We start from the raw sequence: 18,961 nt of genomic DNA on the forward strand, positions 1-18,961 counted from the left end.
AGCAGTTCCCGCCCTTCTTGCTTTACGGTTTGGGTGGTGGTGTTTGGGTTTTTTGTTTTTCCAGTCAGGGTCTTGCAGGTCGTGGACTATAATCTTCCCCCCTGCAGCTGGGATGATAGGCCTGCACCGCCATACCCGGCGTAGCGACACCAAGTCCAGCCCTAAAGTGCGGCAGGCCAACCAAGATTTCATTTTTCTCCTGGTGTTTTCCTCGGTGGCTCTTACGCAACAGCAAGCGGTACAATTCCGAGTGCGCAGGCGTGCTCGCTGGGCAGAGACTGTGATGAGCCCCCCCTTTACACCTGGGGAAACTGAGGCCCACATAAACAGAAGGACGGGGCTACAGGTCAATGAACTGGATTTGAACTCGGTGTTGTCGATGCCTACGTCTTATCCTTCCCACCTTCCCACCAGTGAGGTGCAGGCTGGGCGCCCCGGAAGCCCATTGGCTCTGACATCCGTGGGTGTTGAAAGCCCCGGGTTGGGAGGTGATGGTTGCTGAGTGATACGTGTGGAACGTGCTCGTGAGCCGCAGATGAGCTGCCGGAGCCCGCCGCGCCGGCCCGGCCGCGCGTCCGGTCTCCCCCCATTGCTACCAACTGGCGGCTGGCGGCAGACAAGGAAACAGGTGCCCTGGGCTCCGTGTTGAAGATAAGCCCGGGTAGTGGCGTGATCCGGAGCCTTTTTCCGGGCTGTCTAGGTTTCCTTTGCTGGCTGGCAGCCTGCTTGACACAAACGAGGCAGAGGCAGGGAAAAGCGGTCCCCAGGGCCTGCAGCCCCAGCGCCCTGCAGGATGCCGCCAGCCTCCCCGCTTCACAGATGGGGGAAACTGAGGCTCCTCCACCCAGTGAGAGCCAAACCGAGGGACACCACCGCCCGCCCTGTGGGCCTTTTTTCTCCCCTCTCGGGCTGTGTGGCACGAGGGCTCTACTAGAGAAACAGAGTCCTTGAAAAGCTAAGGACCAGCGCAGGCCTCCACGCTTCATCCAGGCTGCTGCTAGAACCAAATGCCCCAGGCAGGCTGGCTCAGAAACCTAGAAGGTTATTGCACACAGATCTGGAGGATGGAAGTCCAAGGTCAAGGGGGCAGATCATGTCCTGGCTTGTCAGGGCCTGGTGCAAAGATGGCGCCATCCGTGGAATCCTTCTCTGGCAAAAGGCCATCTCCTAACACCATTACCTTGGGGAGTTGGTTTCCGTGCATACAGGTGTGTGCATGCATGCATACATACATATACACACATGTACACGTGCATATGTGTATCTACATACATGTATGCAGTGTGCATCTATGTGCATGCCTGTGTATGTGCATCATGTGTGCATCTACATGCTTGTGTGTGCATGTGTGCATCTGTGCATGTGTGCAGCTATGGGATTGGCAGCCAGGGCCTGGTGCATCGTGGGCAGGCTCTGTACCACTGAGCTACATGTCTGTCCTGGGCTTTAAAGGGATATTTTCATCACCCTCAGAAAAGTGTAGTTCTCATTCATAATCAGGAGTCTAGTTTCTGTAGACTTCAGTATTCTAGACAGTTCCTGTAAATGGAAACATGAGATGCAGCCTTGTGAGTGTGTGTGCCTGCATGCATGTGCGCACACATGTGTGTTTGCCAGTCCTGAGGCTTGAACTCAGGGCCTGGGCGCTGTCCCTGGCTTCTGTAGCACTCTACCACTTGAACCACAGTGCCACTTCTTTTTTTGGTTGATTAATTTGTGGTGAGAGTCTCGTGGACTTTTCTTCCCCAGCTGGCTTTGAACTATGACCCTTAGATAATGTTTTCAAGGTTCACGTATCTATATGAAAAGAATGTAAACTAAATATTCATTAAGAAATTGAATATGAATTTTTTTAAAAAGAAATTGAATATGCCGGGTGCCAGTGGCTCACGCCTATCATGCTAGCTACTCAGGAGACTGAGATCTGAGGATCACGGTTCAAAGCCAGCCTGGGCAGGAAAATCCATGAGACTCTTATCTCCAATGATCCACCAGAAAACCCGAAGTGGCACTGTGGCTCAAGTGGTAGAGGGCTCACCTTGAGCTGAAGAGTTCAGGGACAGCGCCCAGGCCCAGAGTTCAAGCCCCACGACTGACAAAACTAAAAATAGGTAGCTCAGGACATTTTTCTCTGCCATTTTCAGGCACAGGGTATGGGCTCCCTTGGCCAACCCTCTCCCTGCCTGTCCACAGGTGTCCACGTTGCTTTCTCCCGAGGACCCTGGGACTGTGAGTCGGGCCTGAGTCCCAGGGCTCTGTCTGCCTGTGGCCCTGGCTCCCTCCTGATTGAGCTTAAGCTTTAGGCTAGCCCCCAGGTCTGACCTTGGGGCCTGGGTGCTGAGGCCAGATGTTCCCCCAGCCACACCAGTGGCGCCAGAGTGTGGGTGCTTCCAAATGGGAGCCCCCAGGAGAAGCAAGCCCAGCCTCTCAGCTCAGAGCTGCGTTCTCTCTCCTTTCTGTCCACAGATCGCGAGGACCAGTCCATTCTGTGCACGTAAGTGGAGCTGCTGCACTTGGTTCTACGGGAGTCGGAGCCCATGGGATCTCTGATGTGTTCACTGCGCTAAGGGTCCGTCCTCCTTCCCAGCGCAGAGTAGATGCTCATCAAACACCAGGAGCGATGTTCTCACACAGGCAGACAAACCTAAACACCAGCCACGCCCATCTACCCATCCACCATCCATCCATACACTCACCCATACTTCATCCATCTATCTTCTTACCCACCCATCCACACATCCTTCCATCTGTCCATTGGTCTGCCTCTTCATCTGTCCGTCTATCCATTCATCCATTCTTTAAGTCATCTATCCATCTATTCATCCACCATCAAATCCATCCACCTACCTACCCACCCATCCATCCATCATCCAATGTAGTCCATCCATCCCCAATCCAATCCATCCATCCAATCCAATCTATCCATCCAATCCAATCCAATCCATCCATCCATCCATCCATCCATCCATCATCCATCTCCAATCCATCCATCATCCAATCCAATCCATCCATCCATCCATCCATCCATCCATCCATCCATCCATCCATCATCCAATCCATTCATCCATCTCCAATCCAATCCATTCATCCATCTTCAATCCATCCATCCATCATCCAATCCAATCTATCCATCTATCCGTCTATCTCCCATCCATCCATCACCACGCCATCTATCCATTTGTCCATCTTCTTATCTACCAGTCCATCCTTCCATCCCTCCCTCTTCATCCTACCTCCCACCCATCCATCTGTCCATCCTTCTGTCCCTCAATTCACCCACCTACCAATTCATTTGTGTTCACCCATGGTTCCAGCCAGCCTGCCGGCCATTGGGCTGAGCTGAGGGTCAGGACAAGGCTGAGAGGCCACATCTGGCCACTTGGGGTCTCCCCAGGGGGCCAGAGCTGAGCACCAAGTTCCCAAGGATGGTACTAGGGGCTCTGACCTGGGCCACATCTGCACCCCAGGATTCCAGGGTCAGAATAGCAGATAAGCCTGTCTCTGCCCGGCTCCGACACCCCCGGCCTGGCGCATGGGGTGTTTTCTTTGGCAAGGCCTCCGGGTGGTTTATTTTTATCAGAAAAACTTGGAAGTAACCCACTGGGGAGAAGCAGCGATCCAGAGTTTGCACCCCACTCCTCACCATGGCAAAACGGGGAGGGGAGGAGAGCGTGGGGAGAAGCATGGAGATGGTGGCCGTGGCTGTGAGAATCCGGTGCTCCAGACTCGGTCTCAGGCCTCAGTCTCAGGACCAGCCATGTGCTTGGCTTCCCATAAGAACTTCCCCTCCTCCCTTCCTCTCTGATCAGAACCCAGCTCGTTCATACTATAATGTACATGACCGAGTGGTTGATCCTTGCTGACATTTTTCCCAGGGAGGATTTTGAGGTGTATTTTGATGGAAGTAGAGCTGGAACGGCCCTCAGCCTTTCTCCTTACGCTATGAATCAGAATGAATTAGGAGACAGTGGCAGGACCTGAGTTCAAATCTTGCTCTTTCCCTACGTCTAACCTGTAGCTTAGCAGAGGCAACTGTGGGACCTGGAGAAATTACTTCGGCCTCTCCAAGCCTCAGTGTCCCCTGGTGGGTGCTGAGAATGATCAGCTATTTCGTTCTTAGCTAGGATAGCTTGGGGAGCTGCCTGCGAGCGGGGCCGGGCACAGGTAGACGTTCCATTCCTAGAAGTTCATGCCCTGGAATTGGACCCAACTCTGTCTCCTTGTGTGTCCCTGCCTTGCTGTGTGGCCCAGGGCAAGTGGCTTACCCACGCTGGGCTGGACTTGCTTCTGACCTAACACGGAGCCCATCAGACCCACCTCTGGGGAGGGGGGTCAGCAGCAGCAGCGAGCGGAGGTTTCCGGGACGGCGGGACCGGGTGGATCTGGCCTGCGAGTGGGAACACGTGTTTCTTTTCTTCTTTCTTCTCTTCCCAACATGAGCAAAGTTATCAAGGGGAGCTTGGCAGAGAAAGCGAGCTTCTCCGTTTCCTAATTAGGAAGAAGAATCGAGGCTGGGCTGGCTCTGGGAGCCCCGGTTCTGCACGGGGGAATCTTGAGCCGACCTTGGGGCGGAGCGGGGGAGGGGGTGTGCATCCTTCCACAGACTTAGAAAAAGACCTAGAATGTTCCAGTGCGCTCAGAGCATGGGGGAGTTTAGGCAAGAGCAGGACAAGCAGTCAGTGGGAGGAGGAGACAGGGGCAGGAAAGCTGGGGCCAGGGGAAATCGGAGAGCCCCTGCATGGAATGGTCCCTCCATGGTGGTCCCGCATTACAAACGGGTCACCAGAGCCGCCCCAGAAAACCCACATCTCCCTCATGGTCTGGATGGATTTTGGTTTCATTTTTTTGGGTGGTCGTGGGGCTTGAACTCTGGGCCCAGGCGCTGTCCCTGAGCTCTTTTGCTCAAAGTGAGTGCTCTACCACTTGAGCTACAGCGCCACTTCTGCTTTTCTGGTGGTTTATTGGAGATAAGAGTCTCACAGGACTTTCCTGCCCTAACTGTCTTTGAACTGCGATCCTCAGATCTCAGCCTCCTGAGTAGCTGGGATGATAGGCGTGAGCCACCGTGCCCAGTGACTTTTTAACTTAAGAACATCTCTGCTGATCAGACGATTCCAGCCAGGTGTGGTAGCATACACCTGTAATCCCAGCACTCACGGAGGCCGAGACAGGAGGACATGGAGTTGCAGGGCACCCTGGGCCACACAGCCAGACCCTGTCACAAACAACTGAATTCCAAGCACACTTCAGCCCTTGCTAGCCAAGATCCGGGCATTTTTTGTTGCTGATGTTTGATCTTTTGCGAGTATTGCACCCGAGGTATTGCACACCTGCTTGGGTGTTAGCAGGGGTGTTAGGGGGCAAGTCATGCCCTCTGCAGGCCTCAGTTTCCCAGGGGTGTGTCTGGGATGGCCGTGGTCAGCCTGCACGCTCGGTGCCCTGGGCAGGGCCGAGGCCTGGGCAGGCCCTTTTCCCCTTGGCCACCAGGCCGCTCATGTCTTCCAGAGGTGAGTCTGGAGCCGGCAAGACGGAGAACACCAAGAAGGTGATCCAGTACCTGGCAGTGGTGGCCTCGTCTCACAAGGGCAAGAAGGACACCAGCATCACGGTGAGCGGGGGGCTGGGGGGCCCGGGGCGTGGGGCTCGGGGTCCTGTGCGGCCTGGCAGTGGTGCTGACCGGATGGCCCGTGGGCAGCAGTCCTGTGGTGGTGACCATGCGTGTCCACAGACACGGAGACGCAGCTCGGCCCTCGGAGACCCGGCCTCCAGGAGGGAGGCCGTGGGGGCCACTTTGGGGGTGCGAGGGCGTCCTGGAGCAGACCCAGCCCCTGCAGAGCCGCCCGAGGGCTCCCTGAAACCCTGCCCTGCCCCCGCCACCACGTTGGGGTCCTGCTGACCAGAGAACGGGGCCGAAAGGGACCCCAGGCCCTGCCATGCCTCCGGCGGAAGGCGTAGACACAGAACCGCGGCAGGGGCCACGCGTGACCGTGGCGGTGATCCCCCCCACACACACACCTGCCTTTCTCCATCTGGCAGAGGTGGGGTGGTGGCAGGGCAGCCAGGGCGGCTGAGGTTCCCGGAGACCTGCGTGGGGCCGACACAGGGTCAGGATTTTCCTTTCTCAAACCCAGGAAGCAAGGCCAAGCCCGGCCCGGCCAAGTATCTCTGGCCACTTGGTTCCTAGCCAGCGTGTAGGGGGGAGATGGCCTTGGACATGATGCAGCAGGGAAAAGACCCTGCTGGCCGCCTGTTCCTACAGAGTAAAAACCAGGGGTCATCTGTCCTAAGCGTCACCTGTGTTCCAAATAGTTTCTCCCTGACCACAGGTCAGGTGTGGTAGTGCATGCCTGTAATTCCAGCGACTGGGAGGCAGAGGTAGGAGGATCGTGATCCGAGGCCAGCCCCGAGTGAGTCCAAGTGTCAGACCTTATCTGAGAAATAACTAAAGCCGTAAGGAGTTGGGGGGAAATAGCCTAAGGGGTCGAGCACCTACCTGGCAAGTGTGAGGTCCTGTGTTCAAATCCCAGTACCTCATGCACACATCCACCGTGGCAGTTACAGGAAACCTTCCCCGTGTGTCTGAGAAAGGAGGCCAGGAAGGAAGGCGGGCAGAGAGGCAGGACGCGGTGTGGAGTGGCTGCTGTCAATCTGGGGGTGCCCAGGCCGATGAGGGGCGGGGGAGAGGGGGTGTTTGTGAGCTCAGACCCGGGCGGACGTATGTGACCGAAATAACGCTGACATTTGTTCCTCACCGAATGGTGCGACCACAGCAAGGCCCGTCCTTTGCCTACGTGAGTAACGGCGTGTTCTGTGGCGTGACGGGCGGCACGGCGTGGAGTTAGACCTGCATGCTTCGCTGCACCCGTGGGCGCCCCTGACTGTACAGATCCCACAGCCCCACCCAGCCCAGGGCGCCACGTGGGGGTCCACCCGCCACCCATGGACCCCCCCCGCTCCCATTTAGGATCCCCAGTTCAGAGTGGGCCCCGAACTCCTTCCCCCCGAGCGCACCCCTGCTCCCCAGGCGCAGGGCCCTGACGCTGTTCCTCCCGTGTCTGGTCGACAGCCTTGCAGGTGGTTTTGTGTCATATAGGCGCGCTAGGCCCCGCCTCCCCGGCTTGATTGACAGCATGGCTCCGCCCACCCCTGCACGTGTGTTCCTGTGCATGCGTGTGCAGTGCTGTCCGTGCGTGTCCTCTGCATGCCGATGCTTGGCCCGGGGCTCCAGGGTCTGGCGATGCCCTGGCTTGGGTGGCTTCGTGAGGCCCCCAGGCCCCTGGCCGGGCCAGGCCGGGCCCTGCGGTCTAACGCAGAAGCTTGGGGGGGCCGGGCGTCTCGGGTGGACGCTGGGCCAGAGAAGCCACCGTGTGGCTGAGCCACTGCTGCGGGCCACGGTCTCATCTGTGATATGAGGTCTCCATGGGTGACCCCCCCTCCCCGGAGGGCCTCCTCACCCTCCCTGGTTCCAGATCGGAGGATTGGGGTGTGGGGAGGGAAGCATTGGAACCCCAAGTTTGTCTGGACGGAGACAGCGACTAGTCCGTGGCCCGTCCTGGGTGGTTCCGGGTGGGGTGTGGTTTCCATGGAGACAAGGCCTGGGTTCCATCTGGCTGTGGAATCCCCCCCTCATCCCCCCCCCCCCAGAAGACGCAGAAATCAGTGGTCACTTCCGGTCCCGGGCCGGGGTCTGCCTGCTGCTGCTGCTTCTCCATGTCCGCCACCCCTCCTCCAATTCTGGGGCGCTGCCTGGGCTGTCAGGGAGAAGGAGGAGAGCCCCTAGAGTCCATCCTGTCCCAGAACGCAGCCGGGGGGCCGCCCGCTGGGGCCTGCGGGCCCGGGGACGGGCAGGGCGGCTTGGCGGTCTTTGGCATGACTTTCCTGCCCTGGCAGCTCACGTGCCCCGCCGTGGGCCCGGGCTCCTCTAACCCGCTTGAAGAGCTGCTTCGTGCCGCAGGGCCCCCCCCAAATCATCCCTGCCGGGGCTCCCCATCTTCCACAGGAGGCCTGGGGCCTGAGGTGTTGAGGGAGACTCGGGCTCCAGCGGGCCCGGCCGCCGTGTGCGCACTGCGCAGCTGCAGGGCCCTGGTCTCAAACTGGCGCGTGCGCGCGTGCGTGGTGGTCCAGGGCTCAGGACACCTGGATGCTGCCACCCGGGTCGACGAGAGGGTGGCGGCGGGAGCGCGCCTGCGCCCCAGGGCCCGGGGTCAGCCCCTCCCACCGTGCTTGGCCTTGTAGGGGGAGCTGGAGAAGCAGCTGCTGCAGGCCAACCCCATCCTGGAGGCGTTCGGCAACGCCAAAACCGTCAAGAACGACAACTCCTCCCGATTCGTAAGTAGCCAGCCGTGTTTGGTCATCACCCCCCACCCCCCTGCAGCTGTCACGATGGGGGGGGGTCCCTCTTGGGGAACTTGAACTCTGGGCCTGGGCGCTGTCCCTCAGCTCTTCAGCTCAAGGTGGGCGCTCTACCGCTTGAGCCACAGCGCCACTTCCAGTTTTCTAGTGGTTTATTGGAGATAGGAGTCTCACAGACTTCCCTGCCCAGGCTGGCTTTGAACCGCGATCCTCAGATCTCAGCCTCCTGAGTCACTAGGATGACAGGCGTGAGCCACCACTTGGGCGCAAGGACATTGCAGGAGCTGAAGGTCATGGACCCGCTCTAGGGGGGCACAGGGTCCCCGGCCTCTAACTAGCTCTTTGCAGAGAACTGGTGGGGGGGGGCTCTGAGCATTTGCACGAGTCCCCACCCCCCCACTGCACCCCCTGGGGCCCCTACATCCCCCCCCACCCCCCGCTGGGGACCTGTAGCTGGGGATGAAGCCCCAGCTGCCTGAACACGGCTTCCTCCCGCAGGGCAAATTCATCCGCATCAACTTCGACGTCACCGGCTACATCGTGGGCGCCAACATCGAGACCTGTATCCCTCAGCCGGCCGCCCGCGTGGGGCCGCGCCCCCGGCTGGGGCCACGCAGTGCCGCAGGGGCAGACGTCTCTCCCTGACGTCTAAAGCTGGCCCGGGGTGGACGGTAGACAGGAGGCCATGGCGCCCGCCTCAGAAGCCACCGTAGGCCTCATCCTGGGGGCACATGGCTCCTGTCTCCTGCTGGTTTTGGGGGGCATCCAGGAGGGGTACCCTTGGCCCTGTGTCCTCAGGAACCTTGGGCAGAGGACAAGAAGTGGGTGGTACGTGGGGGTCAAAGGCCAAGCCTCTCCCCTGCCCCCCCCCAATGTTTGATGATGTCTGTGGGCCGGATGCAGAAGCGATGGTTCTAGAATCCTTAACGCTTGCACCCCAGACCTGCTGGAGAAGTCGCGCGCCATCCGCCAGGCCCGGGACGAGAGGACCTTCCACATCTTCTACTACATGATCGCGGGGGCCAAGGACAAGATGAAGAGTGAGTGGCGGGGGGGGGGTGCACCTCCGTGACCCTGAGCCGTGGGTAGACCCACGAGGTCACAGCCTGACTTCTAGGGGCCTGGGGCTGAGCAGCTTGGGGCACGGTGGAGTAAGGAGGCGCGTGCGCGGGGCCTGTGAGTGACTGGGAACGGGACTTTGTAAGACCAGGTCAAGAAGCGCTTCCTCCCTCCTCCCTCTGCCACCCCTCCCCTACCTCCTCCCTCCCTCCCCAGCCCTCCTCCCTTCCCTCCTCCTTTCCCTCCTCCTTTCCCTCCTCCCCCGCCTCCTTTCTCCCCAGCCCTCCTCCCTTCCGTTTCTCCCTCTCCCTCCCTCCTTTATTCCTCCTCCCTGTGTATACCTGTGAGCTATGTTCTAGAATGTGCGAGGAGGGTCTTTGGTGCACACAGCCAGGGGCCGTGGTTGTGGTTTTCACCGCCGCGCTGAAGTGGGTGGTAAAATCCTGGCAGTGTAGGCAAAGGTCGGCGTCGGGAGGGGAACGGGACGCAGAATGCCGTTCCAGCCGAGCGCCGGCCGCTCACGCCTGTAGTCCTGGCTACTTGGTCCTACTTTTAGTCCCAATGAGCCACTAAACAAGCTGGCCATGGGGGCTGGGAAGGTGGCTCAGTGGTAGAGCACTAGCCTTGAGCTGAAGAGCTGAGGACAGCGCACAGGCCCAGAGTTCAGGCCCCACGACCGACAAAAAAATAGCTGGCTGGGGCTGGGAAGGTGGCTCAGTGGTAGAGCGCTTGCCTTGCATGCATGAGACCCTGGGTTCGATTCCTCAGCACCACATAAGCAAAAAGAAAAAAGCCAGAAGTGGTGCTGTGGCTCAAGTGGTAGAGCGCTAGCCTTGAGCTGAAGATCTGAGGGACAGCATTCAGTCCCCACGACAGGACCCCCCAAAAAAATAGCTGGCCATGGAGTTGTGGCTCAAGGGGTAGAGCACCAGCCTTGGGTGAGGAAAGCCAGGGCCAGCGAGCGCCCTGGAAGCCTGCGTGGTTTTGTTAAGGGACACATCGTGAGCGGCTGGGCTTAAGACAGCGAGGCTGCAGGCAGCTTTTTTTCAGGGGGCCAGTTCATGGGGAATGTGAGAATAAACGCACCCCTGCTTCTGGGTGGACCCGACCCTGTGCTGGGGCTCGGGGCTCAGCCGGGGAGCCGGGCGCTGGTGGCGGCAGGGCCCAGCCCGCACCGCACATCAACTGCCGGCGACCCTGCATGCCGCAGCAGAGGACGGTTCAAAACCAGCCAGAGGCCGGGCGCCGGCGGCATCCTAGCTACTCAGGAGGCTGAGATCTGAGGATCGTGGTTCAAAGCCAGCCCAGGCAGGAAAGTCCGTGAAACTCTTTTTTTTTTTTTTTTTTTAATTTTTTTTTTTTTTGGTTGGTCGTGGGGCCTGAACTCTGGGCCTGGGCGCTGTCCTTCAGCTCTTCAGCTCAAGGCAAGCGCTCTACCACTGAGCCACCTTCCCAGCCCCCGTGAGACTCTTGTCTCCAATAAACCACTCAGAAAACTGGAAGTGGTGCTGTGGCTCAAGTGGTAGAGCGCTCGCCTTGAGCTGAAGAGCTCAGCGGCAGCGCCCAGAGTTCAAGACCCATGACCGATCAAAAAAACAAACAGCCAGACCCTGGGATGGGACCGAGGTGACAGTGACCTGGGCTCCCAGCCCCGCCTGAGGGAGCCATGTGCTGACCCCCCCACCCCCCCCAGATGACCTGCTGCTGGAGGGCTTCAGCAACTACACGTTCCTCTCCAACGGCTTCGTGCCCATCCCCGCCGCCCAGGACGACGAGATGTTCCAGGAGACCCTGGAGGCCATGTCCATCATGGGCTTCAGCGAGGAGGAGCAGCTGGGTGAGCGCACCCCTGCGCGGGCTCGCCCCCCCTCCCCGCGCGTGCTCGGCCCCTGCGCGTGCTCGCATGGAGTGGGAGAAACGTGGGCCCCGTGGAAATGCTTAGCAGATATTTAAACTGGAGAAGTCGGCCGGGCGCCTTGGCTCTTGCCTGTCATTCCAGCACTTGGCAGGAGGGTCGAGAGTTCAAGGCTAGCCTGGGCTAAATAGGCCCTCACTCAGAAATAACCAAAAACACCATAGTAAGGAAGCCAGGGGGCACAGCAAGGGTTAAGTGCTGTTCCACTGTCGGCATCCAACAGCACTGCAAGGAGACCCTCGGTAGCTGCCGTTTGCATGCGAGGCGACAAAGGCACAGAGCAGTCAGGCAGGCACCCCGGGACACACAGCCAGTTGTTGGTAGAGCAGGGACTTGGTCTCAGGCCTCTGGGAGGCCCACGCCCCTGACTTTGCCCGTGGGAAGACAGGTTCTGCTCTTTAAAATCCTTGAATCCTGTCTGTCAGGGCCCAAGTGGGAATCGAGCTTAGACACAGCCTGGTTCTAAACGTGGGGGCCGCGGGGTGCCCGTTGTGGTCATGCAGTTTTGCCCCGGTCGCAGGCAGATGGCCCAGGAGGATATGGAACTGCATGGGTGTCATGGTGTGTCAATAAAACTTTATTTGTAACGGCAGCTAGTGGGCTGTGCTCGGTGGGCAGGCTAGGGCTTGCTTTTCCCTGGCAGCATAGTACTCCGCGTAACACAAGGTCATCAGCAACTACCAGAAAACACTGAGTGTCCCTCGCCGGTGCTCGCCCAGAGGATTTACACCTCCCGTTCCAGGCAGCTCCGCTTGATGCGGCATCTTTCCTTCTCTCCTCAGCCATATTGAAGGTGGTGTCCTCTGTCCTGCAGCTGGGCAACATCGTCTTCAAGAAGGAGAGAAATACCGACCAGGCGTCCATGCCTGACAACACAGGTGGGTGGAGCCAGGGGCTTTGGGGACAGGGACGTGGGGGGGGGGGCTGGTCCAGCTGGGGTCCGTGGCAAGCAGAGAGCTTGAACACATACGCACATGCGCACACGCTGCTGGCCCCATATACAGTCCTGGGCCAGCGGCAGCATTGGGCTGCCCAGAACCTGTGTCCTGGGGATGAATGAAGGGGCAGGGCTGCGTTTCTGGGAGGAGGTAGCGGGCATGGGGGCTTGGTCAGCGGCCGGACACTGTCCTTACTGCCGCTGACCTCTCTCTCTCTTTGCAAACTTTTCCCAGTGAAGTTTTGAATCGATGTTTTGCTTTTGTATGTGTGCACGCATGCGCGTGCCAATTCTGGGGCTTGAACTCAGGGCCTGGGCTCTGTCCCTGAGCTGTGCTCCAGGCTGGTGCTCTACCACTCTGAGCCACAGCTCCACTTCTGGCCTCTTTGGTAATAAATTGGAGATCAGAGTCTCACAGACTTTCCTGCCTGGGCTGGCCTTGAACTGCCATCCTCAGCTCTCATCCTCCTGCATGGCTAGGATGACGGGCGGGAGCTACTGGCGCCCGGCTTTTAAAACAAACAAAAAAGTGTTCTCAATTTATTCAAGATTCACATTTAACTGGACTTGGATTTTTGTCACCCTAAATGTGAGCGTGCTACCTGTGAATAAACAGGCAGGGTTTGGGGTTTGGGGATGGATTGGCTGCTTTCAGCCACACCCCCAAACCCCCCTTCCACCTGGAAGAGGCCCTGCTTTGTATTTTGAGGCCTGAAAAGCTGCCCTTCCCCCAGGCTCACCCCACCTCAGCCTTTCTTGCATATTAACTCCACATGCTGCCAGAGACCTTCTGGAATGAGAAATATAAGCCAGGCGCCGGTGGCTCACGCCTGTCATCCTAGCTACTCAGGAGGCTGAGCTCTAAGGATTGCGGTTCGAAGCCAACCCACTCAGGAAGAGTCTGTGAGACTCTTATCTCCAATGACCCACCAGAAAACCAGAAGTGGTGCTGTGGCTCAAAGTGGACAGAGCCCAGGCCCTGAGTTCAAGCCCACGACCACCCCCCGTGACCCTCCCCTCCCCCCCAAAAGATGCCATGTAATGGATGAAGGAAATCTGTTTACTGTCTCCCTGTGCTGAACAGACTGTAATGAAGCACTCATTTCTATGCTGAGGTCACAGGGCGTGTGTGTGTGTGTGTGTGTGTGTGTGTGTGTGTGTGTGTGTGTGTGTGTGTGTGTGTGTGTGTGTGTGTGTGTGTGTGTGTGTGTGTGTGTGTGTGTGTGTGCGCGCGCGCGTGTGCGTGTGTGTGTGTGACTGAGGTTTGAAGTCAGAGGCTTGTGCCTGGCAGGCAGGTGCTCCGCCCCGAGCCACGCCCCCCAGCCATTCGCTTTCCTCATTTTTGGGAATAGTGTCTGGCTTTCCGCCCGTGCCCGCCTGTGCACGCCGCACCCGCCCAGCGAGGGTGACGCGGCCACGCCACTGTGGTTGAGATGGGGGTCTCACCAGCGTGTTGCCTGGGCTAGCACAGAACCTGATCCCCCCGGACCCCCCTCCCGAGTAGCTGGGGTGGCAGGGGTGCGCCACGGGGCCCGGGGAGCAAGTTCCTCCCTGCAAAGGTGTGCGTGGCGCTGTGAACTGCCCAACGCACACGCTCCGGAGCTGGCGCTTGTGGCTGCGCTTTCTTTCTTGGTCTTGGGCGGTTAGTAAGGCCGTGCAGGAGAACACCCTGCTGCCCTCACCCCCGGGGGGCTGTGGGGCTCTTGGGTCCTGCTCCCCCTGGGCTGCTGGCACGTACAGAGTGCAGAGACACTCTGGGGGGAGCTTGTCCTTCACCAGCTGGTGCTGCTGCCATCTCTCCATCAGCGTGACAGCAGCAGTGTCCCCAGACAGGGGCCTCCGTCCCCCTCCCCCCTGGGGACAGTCAGCACCAGGCAGGACAGATGGGAAGGGGGAGGGACCCTAAGCCCCCTCGGGAATCCCCCCAGCGGACCCCAGCACTGACTCTTAGCACCAGGAAGGGGGACCATACAGCCGGCCACAGAGCTCTGCTTCTGCGAGAGCAGACCCGCACGCACCGACCGTGGACGGCCGCGGGGGGGGGGGCGCTCCCCCCTGACGCTCACAGAGCTCTCGCGCTCTCATCCAGCTGCACAGAAAGTTTGCCACCTCGCCGGGATTAATGTGACCGACTTCACCAGAGCCATCCTGACCCCACGCATCAAAGTTGGACGGGATGTGGTGCAGAAAGCTCAGACGAAAGAACAGGTATAACCAGCACTGGTTCGTCTAATCACCTTCCTTTCTGTCTACTCACTGGACTCATCCATCTACTACCCATCCATCTGCCCATCCATCCATCCATCCACCTACCCACCCATCCTTCCATCCATCCAACCATCTGCCTACCCATCCATCCACCTACCCACCCACCCATCCATCCATCCATCCATCCACTTATCCACCTCCAGCTCACTCATCCATCTGCCTTTCCGTCCATCCACCTCCCTTATTCATCCATCTAAATCTATCCACTCATTCATCTACCATCCATCCATATCCATTATCCATCCATCCACCTAGCCCACTCATCCATCCTTCCATCTACTCATCCATTCACCCACCATCCATCATCCATCAACTTATCCAGCCCAACTCATCCATCACCCATCCATCATCCATCTAAATCCATCCATATCCATCATCCATCCATCCATCCACCTACCCACTCATCCATCCATATCCATCCACCCATCCTTCTATCCATCGTTCACCATCCATCCATCCATCATCTATCCATTCATCCACTCACCATCCATCCATCTATCCATCCATCGTCCATCTATTCATCCATCATCTGTCCATCCATTCATCCTTCCATCCTCCACACATCTCTCCATTATCCATCCATCCATTCATCCACCTCCATATCCCTCATCCACCCGACAGTAGACTATTCAGAGTCCCATGTCAGATTCTGAGGATTTGGTGGTAAATGAGAACGCCGCGTCGCTTACTCATGACCTCCGACCTCCTAACTGAAGGCAGGAGCCTTGCTGTGGAAATGCTCGGGTGTCTCTGCGTGTCCCCGGAAGGTCTCCCACTCTTCCCACGGGCTTCCTGCCGACTGTGTCGCGGCCCCTTCCTTCTCCTCCTTTAAAGGGCTGATTAAAGGCAGTGGGGGAATCACAAGTCTGCGCCCCCAGCCCTGGTGTTGGGAAAGTGCAGGCCTCGGGTGATAGCGTGTCCCCGGCGCCCCCTGCAGGCCGACTTCGCCATCGAGGCCTTGGCCAAGGCCACCTACGAGCGGCTTTTCCGCTGGATACTCACCCGCGTGAACAAAGCCCTGGACAAGACCCATCGGCAGGGGGCGTCCTTCCTGGGGATCCTGGACATTGCTGGCTTTGAGATCTTCGAGGTACAGTGTGGTGGGACCGTGGCAGCCGTGCCTCAGTCCCCGGGGGCCGCGACTTTCCCGTGAAGAAATGATTATCCTGGAGGAGATATAGCTATTTAGTGAAGACAGAAGCTTGGAGAACATACGAGACAGAAAGCCAAGGGGGATGTGCTGGTTTGTGCAGTGGAGGTGCCAGGAGTACAGCTGCATCCGCTGGGCAGGGCCTGCCTGCCTGCCATACTGGCTTCCATTCTCCAGCAGGTCCCTCCTCATGGTGGCAAGATGGCTGCCACAGCTCCACGCAATCTTCTCTCAGCAACTAGAGCAGAGAGGAAGACATCCCATTTCCAATTTCTGAGTTCCACCCAGAATCTTGGAGTCCGGCCGATACGGACCCCACGTGAACCTGAGCTGAGCCCCATGATTACCCTCCAGCCAGGCATTATTTTCAGACCCAGTGAAGGATTTCACATGGTGTGGACATCGTTGCTGGAGGCAGTTCAGAGGAAGGGGGAAGGGGGGAGGGAGAGGAAGGGAGGGAGAGATAGTGAGAGAGAGAGAGGTATCTTTAAGGTTTAAAGATACACAGGAGACATCTGCTACAGACAGTCTGGGCCTGAGCCTCAGTTTCCCCAGCTGTAAGGTGATGAGTCCACGCCTCTGTGGCGGCCGTAGATGAATGTCGCAGGGAGGAGTGATAAGCCGCCTCAAACCCAGATGTAGGAGGGCCACTCGGCACAGGTTGCCGCCTCTGCTAACCCCAGCGTGTCCCTGGGTGCTGGGTGGCAGGGACAAGGTCTCTCTTCAGGGAAGACCTGGGAGGGAGGGGGCGGGGGCGGGGCGCCGCCCTCTGACGTCACCGCCCCTCCCCCACACACAGGTGAACTCCTTCGAGCAGCTGTGCATCAACTACACCAACGAGAAGCTGCAGCAGCTGTTCAACCACACCATGTTCATCCTGGAGCAGGAGGAGTACCAGCGCGAGGGCATCGAGTGGAACTTCATCGACTTCGGCCTGGACCTGCAGCCCTGCATCGAGCTCATCGAGCGCCCGGTGAGGCCCCGCCTGCTCCCCTAGGCCTCAGGCCATGCCTTGCTCTGGAGCATGCTAGCAGGGTTGCTCTGTAAAAGCCCCGGGAGGTAAGGCTGCTCTGTGAGACCCGGACAGCAGGGGGCGATAGAGGACATGGCTTTTACCCTGCTGGCCTCCCATTGGCCAGGGGGTAATTGGAGGCTGGATTGGGAGGAGGAGGCAGAAATCCATCCTGAGAGCTAGGCGCCTATAGACATGGAGCCGGGGTGGGAGGGGGGGGCCTTGTTCTCCCTGGCGAGCTGGGGCGACCCCACATCTAACTGGCCCCGCCCACCTCGGTGTCCGTCCTCAGAACAACCCTCCCGGCGTGCTGGCCCTGCTGGATGAGGAGTGCTGGTTCCCCAAAGCCACAGACAAGTCCTTCGTGGAGAAGCTGTGTTCCGAGCAGGGCAACCACCCCAAGTTCCAGAAGCCCAAACAACTCAAGGACAAGACGGAATTCTCCATCATCCACTACGCGGGGAAGGTGTGAGGGCGGGGCCGGGGCTCGCTCCCTCCTGGGGTGAGGGGGCCCAGGCAGACCCCACACAGCCCCCCCTAGCCATGTAGCAAATCAGATCCCAACCCTATCCCAAATATGGCCTCCATGCTTGTAACTTCTCTTTAGGTCTTATCGTGGCTGCCAGACTGGCGGACCAGCCCTGGGGTTTAACAAACATCCGGGGTTAGGGATGTGGCTCAGTGGTAGAGTGCTCGCCTAGCATGCATGAAGCCCTGGGTTTGATTCCTCAGCACACAAACACAGAAAAAGCCGGAAGTGGTGCTGTGGCTCAAGTGGTTGAGTGCTAGCCTTGAGCAAAAGTTCAGGGACAGTGCTCAGGCCCTGAGTTCGAGCACCAGGACTGGCCAAAACCCCCAAAACTCTGCCATTGCCAGCAGGCTCCAGCGAGGGGGGCCTGTGGGAGACGCAGCCCCGTTGCTGTCCTCACTCACCCTCATTGTCACGTCGTGGCTGCCCGTGTGCAAACCTTGGCTTAGGGCTCCTAGGTAGGCCTAGCCATTGCCATAACAACCAGCATCCCATAATCCAGCCCCCTTCCTGAGCTGTATTTGCTGCTGCCCTACTGTGTGCAGGGCCAGTCTTTCTTGGTGTATGGATCGGCCCAACATGGCAGCCATGATGTCACTTGCTGGGCCAGCTCAGAAGCCCTGGGAGGGAGATGGGTGGACTCGGGCTGCGTTCGCCTCACCAGTGCGCTGCTCCTCGGCAGGTGGACTACAACGCGAGCGCCTGGCTGACGAAGAACATGGACCCCCTGAACGACAATGTGACCTCCCTGCTCAACGCCTCCTCGGACAAGTTTGTGGCCGACCTGTGGAAGGACGGTGAGTCCGCAGGCGGTGGAGATCTGGAGATGGTGCGTCAGAGCAGCCTGGGGCCGGCAGCTCTGTGAGACTCTCACCTCGCTCCAGGCCTGGGCGGCAGGAGCGGGATTCACTCCTGGGCCCTGATGATGCGAACAGGGGAGATGCGTCCTTCCCGAGGCTCGGGCGATCTCGGGCTACCTTCAAGATGAGGCTGCTCGTGGCCATCCCCTCCCTCCCGCCCGCCCCGCCTTGTCCCCTGCTGGCATTGGTCAGCAGAAGAGAGCAGAGGGGAGGCAGGCGACTTGGGGGTCCCCTGGAGGCTGTGTCCTCGCCCACCACCCTCCTATCTGGTCCTCTGGCCGGGGGCAGGGGTGCAGGTCCCCGGTCAGGGCAGAGACCGGAGGCGAGCACCACCTCTCCTCCGTGCCCACAGTGGACCGCATCGTGGGCCTGGACCAGATGGCCAAGATGACCGAGAGCTCCCTGCCCAGCGCCTCCAAGACGAAGAAGGGCATGTTCCGCACGGTGGGCCAGCTGTACAAGGAGCAGCTGGGCAAGCTGATGACCACGCTGCGCAACACCACGCCCAACTTCGTGCGCTGCATCATCCCCAACCACGAGAAGCGGGTGAGCCCTGCGCGGCCACCAGGGGGCGCCCTTGGGGGAGGGAGCTGGGAGGTGTAGAGGCCCAGCAGGGGAGGGGGGCCTGCCCCGGCCCGCTCCAAGAGCCTCAGCTGCCGTGGGTGGAAAGATGCCCGGATGTGGGGTCCTTCTTTTTTCCTCACATCCAGTCAGTGCTTACGGGGCAGCTCCTGGAGCGGCAGGGCTGGGCCACAGTGTGGAAGGGGGAAGGGAGGGGGGAATGCTGGGCACAGATACGGCGTGAGGCAGGGATCGCGTTGCTGAGAGCGAGTGGGCAGGCAGGGTGGCAGGAGGCCACCATGGCCGTCCAGGTGGGGG

General features: G+C 59.2%; 1 protein-coding gene across 4 annotated transcripts in view; it reads left to right on the top strand.

Annotated features, from left to right (window-relative positions):
- The window catches only part of LOC138814507 (myosin-11), a 56,334-nt gene that overhangs the window by 17,866 nt on the left and 19,507 nt on the right, over positions 1 to 18,961 (top strand). For 2 of the 4 annotated variants that reach the window (XM_070003408.1, XM_070003410.1), the window contains exons 4-17: positions 2,467 to 2,494; positions 5,506 to 5,608; positions 6,771 to 6,791; positions 8,236 to 8,328; positions 8,851 to 8,914; positions 9,294 to 9,392; positions 11,105 to 11,248; positions 12,109 to 12,204; positions 14,353 to 14,471; positions 15,469 to 15,621; positions 16,481 to 16,654; positions 16,986 to 17,159; positions 17,905 to 18,019; positions 18,435 to 18,628. In XM_070003408.1, the coding sequence (XP_069859509.1) occupies positions 2,467 to 2,494; positions 5,506 to 5,608; positions 6,771 to 6,791; positions 8,236 to 8,328; positions 8,851 to 8,914; positions 9,294 to 9,392; positions 11,105 to 11,248; positions 12,109 to 12,204; positions 14,353 to 14,471; positions 15,469 to 15,621; positions 16,481 to 16,654; positions 16,986 to 17,159; positions 17,905 to 18,019; positions 18,435 to 18,628 (1,577 nt within the window). The remainder of the gene's footprint in view (positions 1 to 2,466; positions 2,495 to 5,505; positions 5,609 to 6,770; positions 6,792 to 8,235; positions 8,329 to 8,850; positions 8,915 to 9,293; positions 9,393 to 11,104; positions 11,249 to 12,108; positions 12,205 to 14,352; positions 14,472 to 15,468; positions 15,622 to 16,480; positions 16,655 to 16,985; positions 17,160 to 17,904; positions 18,020 to 18,434; positions 18,629 to 18,961) is intronic. The other 2 variants (XM_070003409.1, XM_070003411.1) reach the window with 1 other exon arrangement.

The sequence above is a fragment of the Dipodomys merriami genome, unplaced genomic scaffold (genome assembly GCF_024711535.1).
Source record: "Dipodomys merriami isolate MVZ:Mamm:240054 unplaced genomic scaffold, mDipMer1.0.p SCAF_60, whole genome shotgun sequence".
NCBI lineage: Eukaryota > Metazoa > Chordata > Mammalia > Rodentia > Heteromyidae > Dipodomys > Dipodomys merriami.